General features: G+C 45.0%; 2 protein-coding genes across 4 annotated transcripts in view; one reads left to right on the top strand and one right to left on the bottom strand.

Moving 5' to 3' along the window:
* Positions 1 to 1,108, bottom strand: part of Aps (diphosphoinositol polyphosphate phosphohydrolase 1 Aps) — a 74,329-nt gene extending 73,221 nt beyond the window's left edge. For both annotated transcript variants that reach the window (XM_077639598.1, XM_077639599.1), the window contains exon 1: positions 731 to 1,108. In XM_077639598.1, coding sequence (XP_077495724.1) covers positions 731 to 823 — 93 coding nt within the window. In that variant the 5' untranslated portion in view covers positions 824 to 1,108. The remainder of the gene's footprint in view (positions 1 to 730) is intronic.
* A 573-nt stretch (positions 1,109 to 1,681) lies between these two features.
* Positions 1,682 to 16,410, top strand: LOC144106750 (inositol hexakisphosphate kinase 1-like). Of its 2 annotated transcripts, none has more exons than XM_077639594.1 (8): positions 1,682 to 1,838; positions 2,306 to 2,452; positions 3,148 to 3,274; positions 4,053 to 4,203; positions 5,446 to 5,621; positions 8,813 to 8,988; positions 10,074 to 10,241; positions 12,867 to 16,410. In XM_077639594.1, the coding sequence occupies exons 2-8, from the start codon at positions 2,393 to 2,395 to the stop codon at positions 13,242 to 13,244; spliced, it is 1,236 nt and encodes a 411-aa protein (XP_077495720.1). In that variant the 5' UTR covers positions 1,682 to 1,838; positions 2,306 to 2,392; the 3' UTR covers positions 13,245 to 16,410. The 2 variants fall into 2 exon arrangements, with proteins under 2 accessions (XP_077495720.1, XP_077495721.1); XM_077639595.1 differs by lacking the exon at positions 1,682 to 1,838 and adding an exon at positions 1,864 to 2,037.
* The last annotated feature ends 2,371 nt before the right edge of the window (positions 16,411 to 18,781 follow it).

The following is an 18,781-nucleotide window of genomic DNA, read 5'->3' as shown; positions in this document are numbered from 1 at the left end:
ATCTCGGTATATTCCTTTTTTTTTTTTTACGGGGATACATACGCTAGACATCTCATGAACGAAAATTTGTTCTCTAAAGAACGCGGCAAGACTTGCTGTCGCGCCGCGAGCCACGTTTCGACCGCAGTCGTTTTGTTGACGCTGGAGCCATTGGAACTTTAAACGAGACGGCACGGTTTACAGGTCGCATCGAAAGAACGAAGTTCGGAGGGGGAAAAAAAAGTGGATCGCGGATACACTTTCGTTGTGAACACATTGCGAAGCAAAAGACGAATGCGTTGGCACGCTCGATTGAGTATTGAACCGCCGGGGCAAGGTCGTCACCACGATCGCTCAGAAACAGACAGAACGAGAAAAAAAAATCTAGAAAAACTGCACACGCTACGGCCGCCACGCTAGACGAACGGAATTTCGAACATGTCCGACGAACTTTGAACGAATCCTCAACCTCGTCTCCATCTTACTCCATTTTTCTTCGCTTTTTCTTTTTTCTCCGCGGTCTCCTTCGTTCGGAGAGACAGCTCCTCTGGAGGCGTCTGAACAGAGCGGCGATTCAGAATGCCGCTGCTGCTGCTGCTGCGCATTTAGTGCCGGCCAACAAGCGTGACAGGTGCCGAGCGAAGGTCGCGAACCGCCGGCGCAAAGCACGTGAGTTTGCGTCGCGGCGCCGGCAAGGGTCGCGAGAAGATGCAAAAGGCGGGCCGGCGGAGTCGTCGAGCCGACCACTTACCTCGCTCTCATCCTTGCGCACACAGAGGCAGGCCGCCCGACGCCGAAAGCCGTCCCCGTCATACGTGCGAGTGGAGTTGGGCTTCTCTTTCATGCTTCGCCGAGGAAACGAGCGCGCACAGGGAGAATGCAGCGGGGGCAAGAGCTACGATTTCATCGCTGTCCGGTCTCGACGTAGCAGCACGCAACCTCCCCGAGTGCTCTCACTTCCATTCGCCCCGCGGCCATTTTGAGACTCGGGTCGGCTTCGAATTGGCGGCCCGTTTTGCTCCCACTGCCGCGGCGTGCGTTCTCGCCTCTTGACGTCACGGCCGGCCCGCCCGCTCGCAGATAGCGCCTCGCTCAGTTTGGGTCCCGCCCAGCCGACGACGTTGAACTGACTGCACGGGGCCGGCGAACCGAACGCGCCGATAACGTCCCTCGCGTTTTTACGCAGGAAGATGCCGTAGTTTCACTTTTCCAATTCATTCATTCTATTCGTGAGAAAAGCAGAAACTTTTGCAATATTATGCTACTAAAGTTCGATGTTTTCTTTCGAGAAAACACGTTTGTACCTTTCTGTCAATCGCCGCTCGACCTGTCAAAACAAACATAAGTCATCTTACTAGCACACCAAGTCTTTCAGTTTCGGTTTCGGATGTAACTGCATGTTCACTTTGCGCACGCATCAGCGTACGATATCGTTGAGCAAAAATTGCTATAAAAACCCACTAAATTTCACCTAATATTTGTGAATTTTTGTTGGCTTAGTTTTTATTTTGTTAAAGCAGTTGCACGTAACTCCTGCTTGAACAGCAAGGTAATAAATTTTTATGTACCTGAATACATTTAATTCAGTTTGTGTATTTTACAATTAACAGGCTGTGATTAGAAATATATCGATGTCTAATGACCTTCAATTACCTTTTCTGATGCTCGTATTCCGCATAGCAACCGCTGACCACGGCGCACCACAAGCGCTGCAAGTGCCTGTGGAGCCCTCTTTTGAAGGATTAAAACACCAAAATTTCCTGCGCTATGTTTTGAGTAGTGCTATACCGATTCGTTTCTCTTTTAATTTCCTTTCGTTTTCTTGTATGTGGCTTCACGAACACTTCCTGTTCCCTCCGGTGAGTACGGCGAGAAAGCCGCATCGCTTTTAGACGCGGCGTTTTGAGCTGGCGAGTCCCGGTGGGCTTAAGAAAAAAACTGATGTCGTGATCGCCTTCGTCGATTCGCACCGGCATTGGCCAATGTATCCGCGAAACAGAGATTTCAATTCTCCTCGGTATCGCTATAAAATCTCTTTCACCAGCTACTTCTCACGCCGTGAGTTTGCACAATTCAAACAGACTTCGCGTAATTGGTCTCACTGCTGCCCACTCAGGCGCTGCTGTGAAATCAGGTGTTTTCCAAGCACGTTTATCCAGCGAGGACACACTCAAAAGAGCTGCCTGGCCTCGAAGAATTTTCGCGCGGTCGTTTCGTAATGACACGAGAAACTAGCTGCTGCCGCGCTGTCTCGCAGAGATAGGTGCTGTATCTTTACGGGGGGCCATTCAAAACAACTGCACCTTGCCTCTGTGGGTCCTCGCAGAACCGTTGAACGCCGGGATGACAGCTTCGTCGTCCCAGAAAATCCTCCTCGTCACACTGCAATCCGCAGAATAAAACGCGATGATCCATGGCTGCTCAGTCCGGCGGAAAGTCCGAAAATGTGGTCTTGGAACCTTACATTCACCAGGTGAGTAGTAACACCTCCTAAACATCGTTTTGGAAGGCGCATCACCCGAGCGCTGCTGTGTACTCTATGCAAGAACTGGTGCTTGATCCTTTGCATTTAAAACTTAGCTTGTACTCTGTCTACGGGGCTAAAATTATCATTTGCAAGCGTGCCGACTTGTGCTCGTAAGACGTGCACTGTGCAACGGAAGAAACGGCCGAACCGCCGTTTCGCCGGGCAGGAATTGTATACTTTCGTTTTTGTTTTTGACCAATTGCAGCATTCTGCACTAGAAAAACAATAAATTTACCTGATGAGGTAGCCAACCTTGCCTGACTGCCACATAGGTTAGGGCCACCAAAATATGGCCTATAGACAAGCAGAATTGCAGTTCCCTATTATATACACCTCTGCTGAATAAAGGGCATGTAGGTTCATATTATGCTTGTTTTTGTACAGATGGCTTATGACATGGGGTCTCCAACTATGTGTGGTCCATTTGGTTCATTTCCTGGGTGGAGTCGTTCATTTTATGATTGCAATAGTATTGCAGCTGAAGTCTGTGTGAAATGCTGCAATGCAATTAAGGATTACGTCATCACCTCAGAGCACCTCGTTTTATTGCATATGATCCATCTCATGCATAGAGGCAGAAATATTGAGCAAGTGCAGTATCGACAGTAGCTTCAAGCCTGAAGTGTGACTCTCTATTTCAGGTTGGAGGGCGATCGTCTATGCTGTGTCTTGATGAGTTCACTCTGTGCAAGCCGCTGATTCTACAAGAACTAAAATTCTATGAAAATCTTCCTGATGATATCAAGCCATTCACATCAGAATACAAAGGTAAGCAGTACTTTCCATCCTTCAGCTTGCTGTTTTTTCTTTTCTCTTCTAAAATTTCTTTAGTTGCCTGATTTCACCGTTCCAGGATTTGGAAAACACTGTGAGGTAATGACAAGCACCTTGCTGCTAAGCTTTGGGTTTGAGACTGAGGGCCATACAAGGCACATAAAAGAACATTTAGCTCTTAAGAGCGGTGGGCAAAAGACAGTAACTACCATGCTGATAAAAAAAAAAAATCTTGGAAATGGCATCACAGAACATGCAATTGGCACACATTACATTCTGGTTCAAATTAAATAGAAGAGCCATCAGCATCAGGGCATGGCTTACATCCCTGTTGGACAAGTGTACAGGAGAGCATGTGCAGGGCTTCTAACATGCGCAGCAGCTAAAGAAATCTGATAAAGTAGGCACCAAGAAAAGCAGGAAAAAAGAAACTGGAAACTACGATGATGGGTTGAAGTGCTGGAGGAGTTAAGAGATATTGATCGTGCACCAAGGAAAGGTGCACAGTCACAGCCATAATAATGTGAAGCACACTTTGCCGATCAGTCTCCTCTCATGCCTTAACCAACAAAAATAAGCAGGTACTTGGTATATATGCTTGCAGATGCTTCTGTTGCACTAGTATATAACCCCAATGCACCTTAATATTTTTCTTCTGAAATTGCGAGAGAAGTTGAAATTACAGAGCATGCTCCGTATTATTTTGGCCACACCTGTGCATGAAATGACTGCTGTTGATGATGATTGCGCTCTTATGCTGCTTATTTGACAGGTGTCGTTGAAGTGGCGTTGCTGGAAGACCCCGATGGCTACCTAACACTGACAGCGCATCCTTCTTATGACCTCCACAAGAATGGCTGTGCCTCTAGTCATACCATCAAAGGCACTGAAAGCATCACAAGCATTAAGGCCCGAAAGTATAGGTGCGTTCGGCCCCGCTCTGTCTCATAACACTATGGCCACCATCACTTATCTCTGGTGTCAATTGCAGTCAGCAGATAGTTTGCATATATCTTTTTCGATAAGAAGGAAGCAAGCAAGGTTTAATGGCAGTGTTATCACGGAAGTTTCAGTTTTTATTGCGTGTTATGCTGTCCAAGTATACTAGGCATGAAGTGTGTCAGGTCCTAGGTCACTTTCATGGAGAAGTGAACTCAGTTTAGGGTTAGAAGGAATGCAGTCTGGTCACGTCATTGCATGGTGGTAAAACCATGGGTCACTGACCGAGTTTTAAATGTCTGCTGACATTTCGGAACCCATAAGCATTCCTAACTCGCAACCCGTGCAGGTTCTGAAGTGGCAACAAGTGTTTTGACTCGGCCATTGACCCAACGCTTTATTAAGCAGCAAACTAGAAGGTGCCCTTAACACCACATGAATCCCACCTGAGCCCCACCTGGAGCTTGAGAAGTTGGTGTGTTTAATAGATTGTGCTGCCGTGAACATGTCATGCAAGATGCAAGTTATGCAGTCTTAAGAAGCGTTCACAAACAAGGAAAAACTAAGGTTTCATTTTTCATGGCTCTTCTAGACACAAAGGCATATTTATGTCCTCAGTGTACCCTGTTAGAACCTGAACCAAGTTATATAGTTACTATATACATATTTAGCCTAAATGACTATTGAAACGTGATGTATCTCTTTAGTAGTTATTTTGCATGTGGGGCTGTTCATTGCCTTCATACCTTAAAGTTACTAGGGCTAGGGCTGTTTGTATTGAGAACATTGATTGTTATTCACATGCCATGCCGCCTAGCAAATGCAGTCAACAATACCAGTCTGCCAGTCTGTGTTGTGTCCCTTCTTCTCCCCTATCTGTCGCGCTGTTGTAGATCAAATGCAGTCAGTTACAACTCGAATGAAGTGGCAAATGCCCCTCAATCGAAGCCGACCAACCAGTGGCCTTGACCTATTGTCGTGATGTAGCGGTCAATCGCTTTGCACCTGCTTGTGTGCAGCTGCTGGCAGCCATGGCAGGTGCAGAGTTATGACATGATGACAATAGATCGAGGCCACTAATTGAGCAGCTTCCATTGAAGGGGATTTGCCACTTCGTTGTTAAGTTGTAACCAACTATTAACAACTCTCAGATCCCCCCAAAAAGTTGCCGCTTTTGAAAGGCGAGTCTGAAGTGGGTTGCACATAGTCACTGCTTTTTGCCACAGGATGCGCTGGCAGAAGGCTGGCAGCGTCGAGATTGAGCCGGTGCTCACGGACGGCACTCAGCTATTTGAGGAGCAGGATGACGGAAAGGACAGCCTCACCACACACAACCCCTGGATCGTGCGCTGCCACAACCTGCAGATTCAGCGCTTCCTTTCGTCTTCAGGGAGCCCCAGAGGTACGCCGCCGCTATTAGGGCCCGAATTGAAATTTCCATCCTCACGTGTTACTCTCCCGTGCAAAACTCTTGTTGCACTGTCACTTTCTGTTCATCAGTTTAGCCCTTTTACCTTTGGAGTTGCACTCGTTCCTTCCTCGAGCCTTTCTCCACATGCTGGCCTTTCATGTTTCAGATGTACCACACGTCTAAGCCGAAGGTAACAAGGTAACAAGGTAACCCATTAAAGCAGCACTGACGAGTGTCCTTTTTGTCAGGGTGTCATATTCTAATCGTAAAAAAACCACTCGGACCAAAAAGGGAGCTTTTATAAGCCACTACCAGTTGATTTCGCAAGTAAAATGCATGCGTCGGCATCAACTCTGGCGCGGCTTCACTACACCACAGTTCATTTCAAAAGGGTTGCAGCTTTTCCTTTTTGGTAAGGAGGTTGTGAGTTTAAATTGACTGACGGAATTCAGTTATCTCGGCAATAAATGTGACTTTTGTTGCCGGCCAAACTTTAACCTAGCCTGAAAGAGCCAGAGAACTATAATTGCATGGATTTGTCCTCTGTGTCCCTTTAACACCTTTTCGCTTATGCTTTATGAATGCAAATCGGAAGTCTTCATTATCCAGAAAAAGGTTATGACCACAAGTGCGCTGTTTCTTGGTGCTGTTGTTGTTGCAGGTGTTTGCACATGCATACAAGGACAGACAATAATATCGTAAAATAACATCAGGAGGGATACTTTTGGTAGGTGTGCAGGGTGTTTCACCTAACTTGAACCAAGGATTTAAAAAATGCGGTGTATCGGAGCTGTGTGAGACCAATAACATATTGTTTCCTGTCATGTGGCACTGCTCAGAAGTATTTCTCAAAAATTCCTCTTAATTGCATGAATAGCTAACAATAATTATGCAGACTTTTTAATATTCACTTTAGGCTCGCATGCGTTTTGTGAGTAGTAGGGGGGGTTCCGAAACAACAGATCCAGTTTTTTGTAGCAACTTATCTCCTACCTGCTTGTTTTTTGCAGCAATTACAAAAAGCCTGCGAAATATGAAAAAAAGAACCATGTGATAGCGCCCTTGCACTACCATATTATAGCACTGCCAAATGTGTTCTGAATGAACAAAACATGCATTCTCACTGTCTCGAATTGAGTAACTGACACCGCACTCAGCATAGTCTTGAAGTGCGTCGGCACATTCTTTTGGAACACGGAAAGCTCGCGTCGCTATCTGCGATAAGTAATAGGCAGGGCACTGACAGCCAATTTAGATGAGCTTTTATTGAGCCACTACTCAGACTAATCAAAAAGGTAAACAAAGAAATCACATATTTCAAGGTAGCCTCCATTTTCTTTGTTTGTATCACTGTACAGCCCGTCGAACTGAGCAGCGGCTGCTCACTTGGGCAGGGTCAGCATGTGTGATTCATTCGCTAAGAACGAATTTGGAATATTATAGCGCAGTAGTGCAGTCACTTTTTTTTTTTTTTCAGATTTCGTTGGCCTTGTTTACATTCCAGAAATGAGGACCACGTAACAGACACGTTGCCACAAAAAACTGAACTGGTTGTTTATGAACCGAAAAACAAACGATTGCAAAGTGTCTGACATCAACATACCTTTATTCTCGAAACAACTGTTTCTTTTGAGGAATTTGCATGGCAATTACTGTTTTTCTCAGTTCTGCCACATGATGCAGTGACAGCATGTTGGTGACACGGGGCATCAATAGCCTCGACCCCCAGCACACACACATCACACAAAAAATTAAAACACTTTCTGCGTAGTCGTTAACGGCGTAATGCAGAATAATTACTGGCTCCGCAATAAATCCAAGTATGCTGACAGCACAGTGAGCTCTGCGCATGCAACGAAAGTGAACGAAATGACAGCGCGCAGCGCAAAACAAAAATCATCTCATTGTACCTTCTCGACTGATGACCATAGCAATGAGTACAGAGCCTTTACATTTCGTTTGGAACACTGTCACTAATGCGATCATCCTGAGCCACTCACCCATGGTCATCATAACCACCTATCCGGCGCCCTGTACACATGCAAGCTTTGCAGCCTGTTGTGATTAACTGGAGCACGACCAAATTCCTCCAGATTCACGAGATTTTCGCTCCATAGAAAAGTATATGCATTTAACAGAACTAGTACGGGGTGTCTGAATTGTCCTTTTTTCTGAATTAAAAGGCATTAAAGTTATGATTTATCATTACTTCAAATGAGTTCTTGTTAAATACAGTGGAACAGCAGCAGCAGCTTGTAGTAAACTGAAGTACAGTTCACACGTAGAGTAAGATAGTTATTTTATGCTTTGAGAGAAACAGGCAGTTGTTGTTTTTTGCAGTCCACGTTAGAAATAGCATTGTTACTCACACTTCAAAACATTGTTCAGCAGTGTACTGTGAATTTCTCTGGAAATTTAAGGAAGAAAAATAGTTTTTTTTGAAGGGCAAAACTGAAGAACCATCTTATTTGCAAACTTCATTTGTGATCAAATGCAGTGTTCTTGTGGTGCAGTCAATACTGTACAGAAAATTACTTATTTCACAACACTGGTAGCCTATGGCACATGGAGTGGTTTGCAGTCCTATCTTGGTTCTTATAGAAGCTTACGTTGGTTGCCAGGCTTTCTGTCATGTGCAAGCACGGCAATTATTGACAACTGATATTTACTTGTTGCCATGAAGAGGCACTGAGGACAACTGCAGATCATTATTGATCTCAGTAAAAGTTGGTTCCTGGCTTTTTTTAGGGGGGTATGGTAACTTTTTTAGCAGAAGAATAAGCAACATATTGCAGAGAAAATTGAGTTTTAAAATTTTCGCTCCACTCAAATTTAACTCCCTGAAGTTCCGGACATTAAGCATTGGTTGCCTCCATTTTGAAGCAAATGGAGATGTAGCTTAGCTTCTGGGATCTGTGTTAAAATTCGCTCTCAATGCGTGCAGTTTTGCGGCCTTTTCTAGCTTTTAAAAACTCTTATTTTCGGTGAGAGTGGTCTTTTTGTCATTGGAATGCCATAGTCTGTTTGCGCAGGCCAACTTGAATTTGTCTCTTTAACTACAGCAGCTGTTGCGGTTGGGCACGCAGTTCTGTAAGCGTATAGTTACGCACTTAAAGGAGGCCGCTGCATGGTGCAATTGCAGTTTGCCGATGAATCTTGCGCTATTATGATTCTGCCTCCAGAATTCCTCCTGCTGGAAAACCTGACAGCTCGCTACACGTTTCCCTGCATCCTGGACCTGAAGATGGGCACTCGGCAGTACGCGGACGATGCATCGGAAGAGAAGCGCAGGAGTTTGGACGCCAAGACGGCCGCCACCACGTCCAGTCCCCTTGGGCTGCGCATTTGTGGCATGCAGGTGGGGAGAGACACTGGTCCTGCTTCTTTCTCCTATTTTTTTGTTTGTCCAGTATGTTTGTTTTGTGTTGTTTTGCCTCTGCAATGGCCCTGTTGTTGTGGCGTTCAACTACTGAGGACAGGTTGGCGGGTTCGATGGTATCTATGATAGCCTCATTTCAATGGAGGTAATGCACAAAAATGTGATTGTTCTGAAATTTTGGGAGAACACCAGGGCCCGTTTACAAGAAGCAAATTAGACTATCTAGTACCTGCTCTAACCCTATTCGCAGGCTAAATCCTCAACTAGATTTGAGGAAAGGTAAGGCACATAACTTTGTTGGTGGACACCTCAACCACTTGATGAGGGGAAAAAAGTGGACTGAAAGCTTCAGTTGCTAGCTAGAGAACATCAGGGCCCATTTACAGGAAGCAAATTAGACAATCTAGTACCCACTCTAGCCTTATTCCCAGGCTAAATCCTCAACTAGATTTGAGGAAAGGAAAGGCACATAACTGGCTCACTTTGTTGGTGGACACCTCAATTACTTGATCAGGGAAAAAAAAAAAGTGGACTGAAAGCTTCAGTTGCTAGCTAGTGTTCGTGTTTGTCATTTTAGTGGTTTGTGTGTCTGTGCTGCTGTGGAGCAGAAACAGAAACACTAGTTGAAATCTAAAGCTTTTAGTCAGTTCCTTTTTTTTTTTTTCCTGGCCCCACAGTCGAGGTGTCCACTGATGAAGTTAATTACAGTCATCCCTCGTTATAACGAAATTGCTTTACTTGAAATATCGCTTTATTCAAAATCTATCTCAACTGTAATTGACACCACAAAATGAACAGGAAATGGGAAGGAAGCCTCAATCCTCCAGCTGGCCTGTTCCTTTTTGTGCTGTAAAGAATTTATCCTCTGCCCTTTCACTGCTGTGGGTGTCCTCAGTTTGTAGTTGAGCACTTGAATACAGTACCTTGGTGTTTTCTCTTTGTGTATTGCCCCATATAGAGTAGTTGATGTTGCATATCTTTCTTCTACGTGACAGGGACCCCCTTCAAGTGTGTTTAGCCCACCTTGTTAATGCCTAATGTGCTGTTCCTTTGACATCCCACAGGTGTACCAGCAGAACCTCGGCTACTACAAGTGCCACAACAAGTATTTTGGCCGGTCACTCAACGTGGAAGGCTTCCGCCAGACGCTGTACCACTTCCTGCACGACGGCGTCCGCTTCCGCCTTGACATCCTGCTGCCCCTCATTGAACGCCTGCAGACACTAACACAGGTAGGGAGCACTAACTTCTTTTCTTTCAGCGAATCAGCCGCCGCGGTGGCTGAGTGGTTATGGCGCTCGGCTGCTGGCCCCAAATACGCGGGTCGATCCCAGCCACGGCAGTCAAATTTCGATGGAGGCGAAATTCTAGAGGCCTGTGTACTGTGCGATGTCAGTGCATGTTAAAGAACGCCAGGTGGTCGAAATTTCCGGAGCCCTTCACTACGGCGTCCCTCATAGCCTGAGTCGCTTTGGGACGTTAAACTCCCATAAACAAATTTTCTTTCAGCGAAAAGTCAAACCCTTTACCGCCAGTTGATTTCAAACTCGTGACATCCTCACTGGAAAGGATGGGCTGCCACCGTTCTGAAGTGAATGCCAGAGTAGTGTAGCCTCTCGGATCCGCGCCCAAAAAATGGGTGTCTATGCATGCATTTTACTTCTGAAAGCAGCTGGTGGTGTTGACACCTACATTTCGGCTTTTGGTCTTTCTTTGCTGATAAAGGCTTCACTTTTGGTGTGAGCTGTCTTTTCTTTATTGTAATGCAGTGTCCTGTCGATACAAGCCAGTTTCATTTTGTTTTGAGGGTCACTTTAAAATCATATTGCAATTTGTTGGAGTCGGAAACAACTTTGGGTTGGGCGATAGACATCCTAGCCCCTCGCTCTCTTAGAAAGTGCAAAGCACTCATTTGCTAAGAAAAAAACCATGTGCTGAGAAGGAATTTTTCTTGTCAGGTTTAATGCTCGATAACGTCGAAAAGCCATGCATGAAAAGATGCAAGTTCTCACACAAGCCTGATTTCTAATGCGGTACAACCTCTTTGGTGCATTTTTTTAAAAACTAGAGGGGGGGAGCTGGTTGCCCCAGTAAAAGGTATGATGCAAAACAACCAAGGTTTTGAAAAAATATCACTTAAGAGTAAAGTACAAGGGCCTTTATTGACACATTCACTTCCTTGAATAAATTGCCTCAGTGGCTCAGGGGTTATGGTGCTCAGCTGCTGACCTGAAAGACATGGGTTCGATCCCGGCCACGGCGGTCACATTTCGATGGAGGCGCAATGCTAGAAGTATGCGTACTGTGTGACGTCAGTGCACTTCAAAGAGCCCAGGTGGTCGAAATTATCCGGAGCCCTCCACTACGGCATCCCCCATAGCCCAAGTTGCTTTGGGACAACACACGCCATAAAACCAAACCTAAAACTTCCTTGAATGCAGGATAGCATCTGTTTTGGTGCAAGGCCTGAAGAGCTTTTGTGGAGCTGTAGGTTTCTGTTGCATTAGCATTCTCTTTGGCCCAGAATGAACTTTGCAACACATACAGTCCAGTGATGACAATGACAAAAGTAAGCATGTTTGGCAAGACTTCCACTTTGTTTCTGTCATTTGTCAGCCGGCTTTCCCGCCGTCATTGTTTCGAATGTGTCGCCCCATTGCATTCAGTAGAAGCCGCCCTAACGGCTGACTTACACTGGGATACCGGCACATTGGGTTGGTTGTCAGTCGTGACATGTGATCATGATTGGCAATGTTTTGAATGTATAGGTCCCTCCAGTATGCAACGGAACAAGGCCTGAGCATCCAATTAATGATTACTTCATAATTATGTGTGTCAAGTGCATTTTTTCTTATTTTATAACTAGTTTTCCTCTCCGCGTATAACGTCTAAAAGTCATTTTCAACTTTAGTAGAGAAAGAATTTTCGTGTAAACTGGTTGTTCCCATTCATATTGGAGGGACCTGTACTTACTGGGAAATCGCATCATCTGGGAACGTATTAACCAGAAGAAAAATAGTGTAACTATAAGGGACATTTTTATTGCTCAAGATTTTGAGCTTATGAACCGGGAAATCGTATGAATGGTGATTATGTCGACAATGCTTTTTTGTATTGGTGTTGGAAGTTGTATGTATCAAATGCTTAGATGATGCCTCAGATGTGTCTTGGAAGTCGCAAGCAGTGTCAGACTGTTGTGCAAAATTCCTGTTCACTGAACAGTTCTGCAGGTATGGCACTGATAGAGAGCGGTGTCGAAAATTGCCGACACCAATTAGGCATTAAAAAAGAAAAAAGGCACGCTGGAGAGAGAGGGATCATGAAAATTTTAAATATAATGTTGAGCAAAAAGTTGCCTGTGTGTACTTCACCACATACAGCTCCACCCATTTTTCCAAACTCACTTGTGTGGAAACTTGGGGGTCGCTTAGTATATGAATCACTGCCAGCAAAAAAGGTCTTAGCATAGCTACAAATGCAGAAAAGGAACAGAGAGAAAGGTGCAAATAATGCTAGCTACTGCAGAAAGCCTTGCCTTCGGCCCTCTTTCAAGGCTTTATCATAAAAGTAAAGCAGTTCTTACCATCATTACTATGCAAGGGTTTTATATGCCTTCTCTTTCTACAAAGCTATGCAAAATGTGAAGGTAAGGCCAGGTATGACAGTAAGCATTGCACCTCTGCGCCTTCTGTACGCGCAGGATCGATGCTTACAGTGCCCTCTATGCATGTAGTGATGCTGCAAGCATAGTTGCCTGCCGGATTTGAGCGAAATAAAGGTGTTTACGTATTGCATCTTCTTATCATACATTGTGATTGCATTCTAACCCTGCTGTGCTCCGCATTTTCCGCTCGCAGGTCATAGAGAAACTGGAGTCGTTTCGTTTCTACACGAGCTCGCTTCTGATCCTGTATGAGGGCAAAGGGCCCGACGGGAACTCAAACGACTGCAGCAGAGAAACGCCGCGGCCGCCCAACGACCGCGTTTTTGCCAAGCGGCCGCAGGCACCCGTGGTGGACATCCGGATGATTGACTTTGCCCACTCGGTGTACAGCCCCAAGGACAAGGGACCCGACGAAGGGTACCTGTTTGGCTTGAGGAACCTGATGGTTCAGCTGCAGATCCTCAAGCAGGATAACCTGAGCTCCGCGACGGAAGCTCTGCAGTTGAAGAATGACAATGTCACTGCTGCGGCCAAGAAAGTGGAGGTAGCGGCAAGGACAACCAACAACTGACGGGTGATCCTCATGGAAAGCCTCCAATGACGACACTCACTGAGTAGCTGTGGCTAACGCTCTGGAAAAATTGTTGCCATGCGGAATGGAAGGCAGCTCAGCTTAGCAAGGCAGCTGGAGGAAAGAAATTGAGGCCTGCCGGATGCTATTTTTGTGCAGAAAATGGAGCCAAATGCGCAGGAAAGATGGCTGAAGATCGCTCCGGCGATCAATGTCTGTAAAACGGCCCTTGGTACCCTACTGGGGATGCCCGGCTTTTGTTTCTTGTGAACGTGCCTAAGCACCTAAGACAGGGAAGGTTTGGACAACCACTACTCAGCCATTGTTATAGTAGAAGGCAAAGGCTTTTATGACTTGGAAACGACGTGAACAATTTTTTTTTTTTTTGTGGTCACACTCATCTTGACTGATGTTGATCTGTGCTTGTGTCATCCGTGCACAGGGACACTGCAGTCTCTTGACTATGACGTAACGTCGAAACTGACTTGTGGCATTAAGCCTTACAAACGAATTGCACAAATGCCAGCTGTGACACATGATATTGCATGCAAGAAACATAATCACAACATTGTGAAGGAACGACAGAAGTGAAGAAGTCATAGATTAACATTTCTCCATTACAGATTTAAAAAAGAAGCACACTTGGATGAGGTGCCACACCTCTTTTAGCTTTGGTGAGAGAAACACTGGTGCAAAATTACAAAGGCTGCAGTAAAAAATCATCTCGTAGATGAAATTCTTCTTCGTGTAATGTGTGTGTCCTACTAGTGTGAAGCGATACAGTGGCACTACAGCTGGCTCAGCCCTGACTGTTTGTCCGAGAGTCGCTTACAGATCAGGCCAATTGCTGGCCCTATATTTTGGAGGCATTGTTAGTATTTTAGTGTGTGAAATTCTGCCTAGTGTTGAGTGGCACACAATCATTCTGGCCAAGGCACGAAAGCGTATCTGGGGTCAGCAGTAGCATCGCAGTTTTTACGGTTGCTAGCGCTTTTCATCACAGGAACTTTTAGTCATTCCATAAGGGCTGCTTGTTCTGCTTCCATAAGAGAAAGCAGTATTGTATGACATGAGACTTCAAGCACTAGTAGCAGTAAGTGAGCGACTTTCCCAGTGGTTTACCGCCATAACAGCTTCAGAGACATGCAGCTTAGCATCGGTACGCAATATTCTTTCATTGTCTGAAGCGTAACTTCCCGTTGGATTTTAATTCTTTCTACACTCGGTTAGGAGCCTTTGATGGCATTTTGCTGTACTTTGTCTGCACTGTGCGAGGAGCTTTTTCTTTCAACCAAATGTTATAGGCATAGTGTATTTCAAACTTTCCTGGCCACTTTGTGGGTGACCAGAACAACCAGTGAGCCAGGTGATGCGACGTCTGTTCCACACTTATTACTCTGGATTTTTGATGGTGAAGACAGCGGTCACTGTCAGAAGTACTTCGGGTGCTGGGAGGGCAGCAGTTCCACAGAATTCCATTATGGCTCTCTTGCCCATGTGTGGTTTAAGCTGAAAAAATGTGCAAAGGCAAAATGAAGCAGAGATGAAGGTAGGACAACCACATCTCTACTTCGTTTTGTTTTTCAGTGTCATTTTGTGTCGTGTTCCTCCAATTGGCATATGAACTTTTGCTTTTTGTCAACATGTGAAATGACCTGGATAGCTTTGGAATGCACTGTATATCACTTGTAATTGTGGTATGTCAATGTGCCACATGTAATGCTTGACTGCCCGTAACCGCCACACCACACTCGGAAGGATGCATTTCTCTTGGAGTTGTGTAGAAAGGGGGCCGTTGCAAGTTTTCATTGCTTCACTGTGCCAGCGTCATGAAATCGTGGAATCATCTTTGATACTTTCTTGTGCCACTACTGTACTGTACCATCGCTGCACACACTGCTGTGTACAGTACAAATGCAGCCAACATTTCCAGATGAGGATTGTCTTTGAAATCATTGCTTGGTGCTTTACTTTTTACGATGCAATATCATCTTTTTTTTTTTCTTGTACATGTGCAATCATGGCAAAGATTATGTATCCATGGTCGTTCTGAAGAAATGAGAAGAATTTTTCGCACAGTGTAAATGGCTGATGTTATCTGGGAGCCCTTTTCTGTGGTGATGTGCTGTGGAGTAGTCTCATTTTACGTAGGATACAAAGTTTATACTCCTAGAATTCCTTTGGGAAGTTCCAAACAGTTCCAAACAGTTAAATCTTACTGTATCAACACAGCAATATTTTTTTTTGCTTTTCTCGTTTCGACTAGAAATGTTGCTTTTTTTTCCTCTTACATCTGGGACGAGAGTAATGTTTGGCAGGGCTCTGATGAAAATATCACTCATCCCATCTTACTGCCGGCAAAGCTATGGATCGTCCACATCTTTTCTTCTACTCTGTCACATAGCCTTGACTGCTCATGTGTCCAAAGTTACATAGCAATTCACTTTGCTGCATATGGAGCTCTGAAGGTTGTGAACCGCAGGCGAGTTGCTGGGAATTCTAGGTTCTTTTTTGTAAACTTCTTAGATATCCTTCATTTGCTCAGTGGATAATCTTTTAGCTCGATAACACGTATGCAGCACCCCGGTGTAATGAAGGAGTCAGCGGAGCTCAAGAAAATTTTTTTGCAGTATGCGTTGTCATATTGTTAGTCTTTCAGACAGAGAGTGCTTTCTCTCTTTTTAGTGTGTGTGTGAAGCGCATTGCTTTGTCCTTTTATTTCTGAAGTGATGGGCACATGTTTTTCTGTGTTTTTCATTTGTGCGCTTGTGTTGTTCGGATCACCATGCAGATTGTAGCTGTGTAGGTAGGCGTATATATATATATATATATATCTAGTAATTTGTATAGACATAAGCATGGATCGACACACACTTTTCTCAGTCATTTGGCAAGCCGACTGTCGCCGCAGTTTTTCAGGGCACAACAATAAGTCGACGTGTCAAAAGAGTTGCCATGGTCGCTGAATTGTGCGCCAGTGGTGCCGTGTTTTATACCTTTCTGTTTCGTTTTTGTTTTTTTGCAACATTCTAGGAAGTGACGGGTCGAGGAGTAGCATGTTCTTAAAGGTTGTTAATACACAAAACCAAAAGAGAGTATGTCTGTTGCTTGTTGTATTTTAATATGTACGTCTACTTTGTAAGGAATAAAATGTTTATGCATGCAGTGGAACGCTTTTACGTTTACTTGGCCAACATTTTTGTCCTTCGATTTTCCACGGTTTCGTAACAAAAGCTCGCTGGTGTCACCATGGTGGGAGCATGTGATCACCCCCTGGTCCGTAAAGACGTGTCGTCTGTGGTTAAGTGTTGAAGTCTTGTGTTCTCAAGGGGTGGAAGATGGGGGGGAGAGAGGACGAAAGGCAGTTATTTTGTTATAGGAGTGAATGTTGGAAGGATGAACAGTGGCATAATGTTTGAATAGCACAAAAAAAAACCACTGCGTGCCCCACTTGCAGGGCCCGTGCATAAAGCTTTTGCCTGTCATAATATCTGCATGTAAACTGTGGCAGTATCATTTTTTATTTTGCAAATAATGGGTGAAACTTTTTGTTCATGCTTATACAGTCGACTCCGGATATATTGAATTATAGTTTGTATCAGAACATCCCCTTGAAAATTCCATGCATATGTATAGCACGATTTTTCGCGATTATCCAACACGCGTCTGCACATCGCTCCAAGAAGCACGTCACTAGCCTGGATGCAGTGTATCCTAGGTTACAGGTAAGCTTATCTATTGCCATTTTTGTATATGGATTGATATATCTAGCTATTTTTAACTTTTTTGCATGTATTGTCTTCAGTGCCATTGCGTGTTGAAAATTGAAACTGACTCGCCACAAGAATGTTCACAACGTCATGTTGGCATGCCTCGGTATGTCGAGGAAATGAGCATTTACGCTAATCAGGGATTTGAAAACATTTAGTGTACAGTTATAGAGACGCTCAGGTATTGCCAAGCCTGCCTATAGTCTGGCTAGTTTCCAAACTGCCCTAAATTTCGCAATGCAGTCCGCTGGCTATACATATTTTTAAATTTTTAAATTTACGCTGAGGACAACTTCACCCGATGTTTGATGTTATTAAAGGAGTGGAAACAAATTTTTCGGAGCGGGTTTTTGCTCTGGGATGATGCCTACAACACTTATTAAAACGAATTGTCATGTGGAATTAGCTCTCAATAAATGACTCAATAAATTCTTCTCTGCAAATCACGCAAGGCAAACAAAAACTGCTATGTAATTACTGATTGGTCGTTTTGATTCATTTAAATTCTTACGCTAAACTGCTCGATCCAGAAGCGAAAAGCCGAACTACTAGTATGACGTCACTGCAAACTACTCCATTTCAAACATCGTGCAATGCTGTCAAAACTAGCGCTCTTGTTTGTCCTGCCTCATCAGTGTTCAAAAAGTAGTATGTTATTTCTGGGCAGCGAAACATACTAAATGCTTTGCCTGTAGGCTTACCACATGACACATTTGTCAAGATCTTGATTAAATGCACTCTTGTTGCTGACAACACGCTGTTGCTTCCGCGTGCCAGACCACTCAAGCACAGAACAAGCGCGGAGTAACACACCTCCCTTTATTTTCCCGTCCGGACTACTTCCGTACCTTTCACTGCGTTGCATCTGATGTATCCGCCTCGTGCGCTGGTATGAGGGCGCCACCGCTCCAGAACATGAAGCGCCACCTGCGGCCGAACCGGTCGGTAGTCGTCTGTTCCACCATTTCAAGAATGGCAGCGCAAAGCCGTAGCTGCGTGCTCTTTTGCGGATTCAGGCGGATTGGAAACATGGAAGAGTTTTTTAAAGGCAGCAGCGTGAAACTTGGTGAAGACTTGTTTAACACGCAGCATGTTTACGGCATCCGAGAAGAGCTTTCTAGCGTCATGGGGCCGTCAGACATCATAGGAAAACGCGTGGGGGAAATGAGCGTCAATTACGACGTGCGGCTTGAGGTGAGAACCTCGGTTTTAGCTGACACGTACACACGTGCCTGAGCTCAATTAATATGGTTCCTTAGCTTTCGGGATCGAGGCGATCCGAAGATCGTGAAAGCCACCTGCAAGGCGGGTCGTGAGGGCTGGTGCAAGCACACTGTGGCGCTGGCTCTTTACACGAACCACCACCACCATACGTCCTGCACGGACCTGCCATGTGCGTGGAACAAGCCGGCATCCCGCCCGACACTCGACACGAAGAAATTGGTCAAGAACCTCTTTTCAAGTAAGAGTGATTGAATTTTCCCACCACAATAATCAAATTTAACGCTTCTTCAATAACTGTCAACTAGGAGTTAGGGTTTCTGCCAACGCCCGCACTGCAGCCACTCGACTGGGCCGTCGTTCATGCTCAGTTTCCGGACCTCAGCTCCATATTCAGGCATGCTGCTGATCACGAAACTGTCACGATCAAAGAGCAAGGAACGCCACCCTCAGATGCTGTGTGAGACAACAGGCCCATCAAACGCTCACCTGATCAGGGAGATTTTAAAAAACGAGCGACAGCGGTTCAGTGCGTTTGGGGTAGTA

The sequence above is a fragment of the Amblyomma americanum genome, chromosome 10 (assembly GCF_052857255.1).
Source record: "Amblyomma americanum isolate KBUSLIRL-KWMA chromosome 10, ASM5285725v1, whole genome shotgun sequence".
NCBI lineage: Eukaryota > Metazoa > Arthropoda > Arachnida > Ixodida > Ixodidae > Amblyomma > Amblyomma americanum.
Note: the sequence above shows the minus strand (reverse complement) of the source record. Positions and strands in the feature narration are given on the sequence as shown.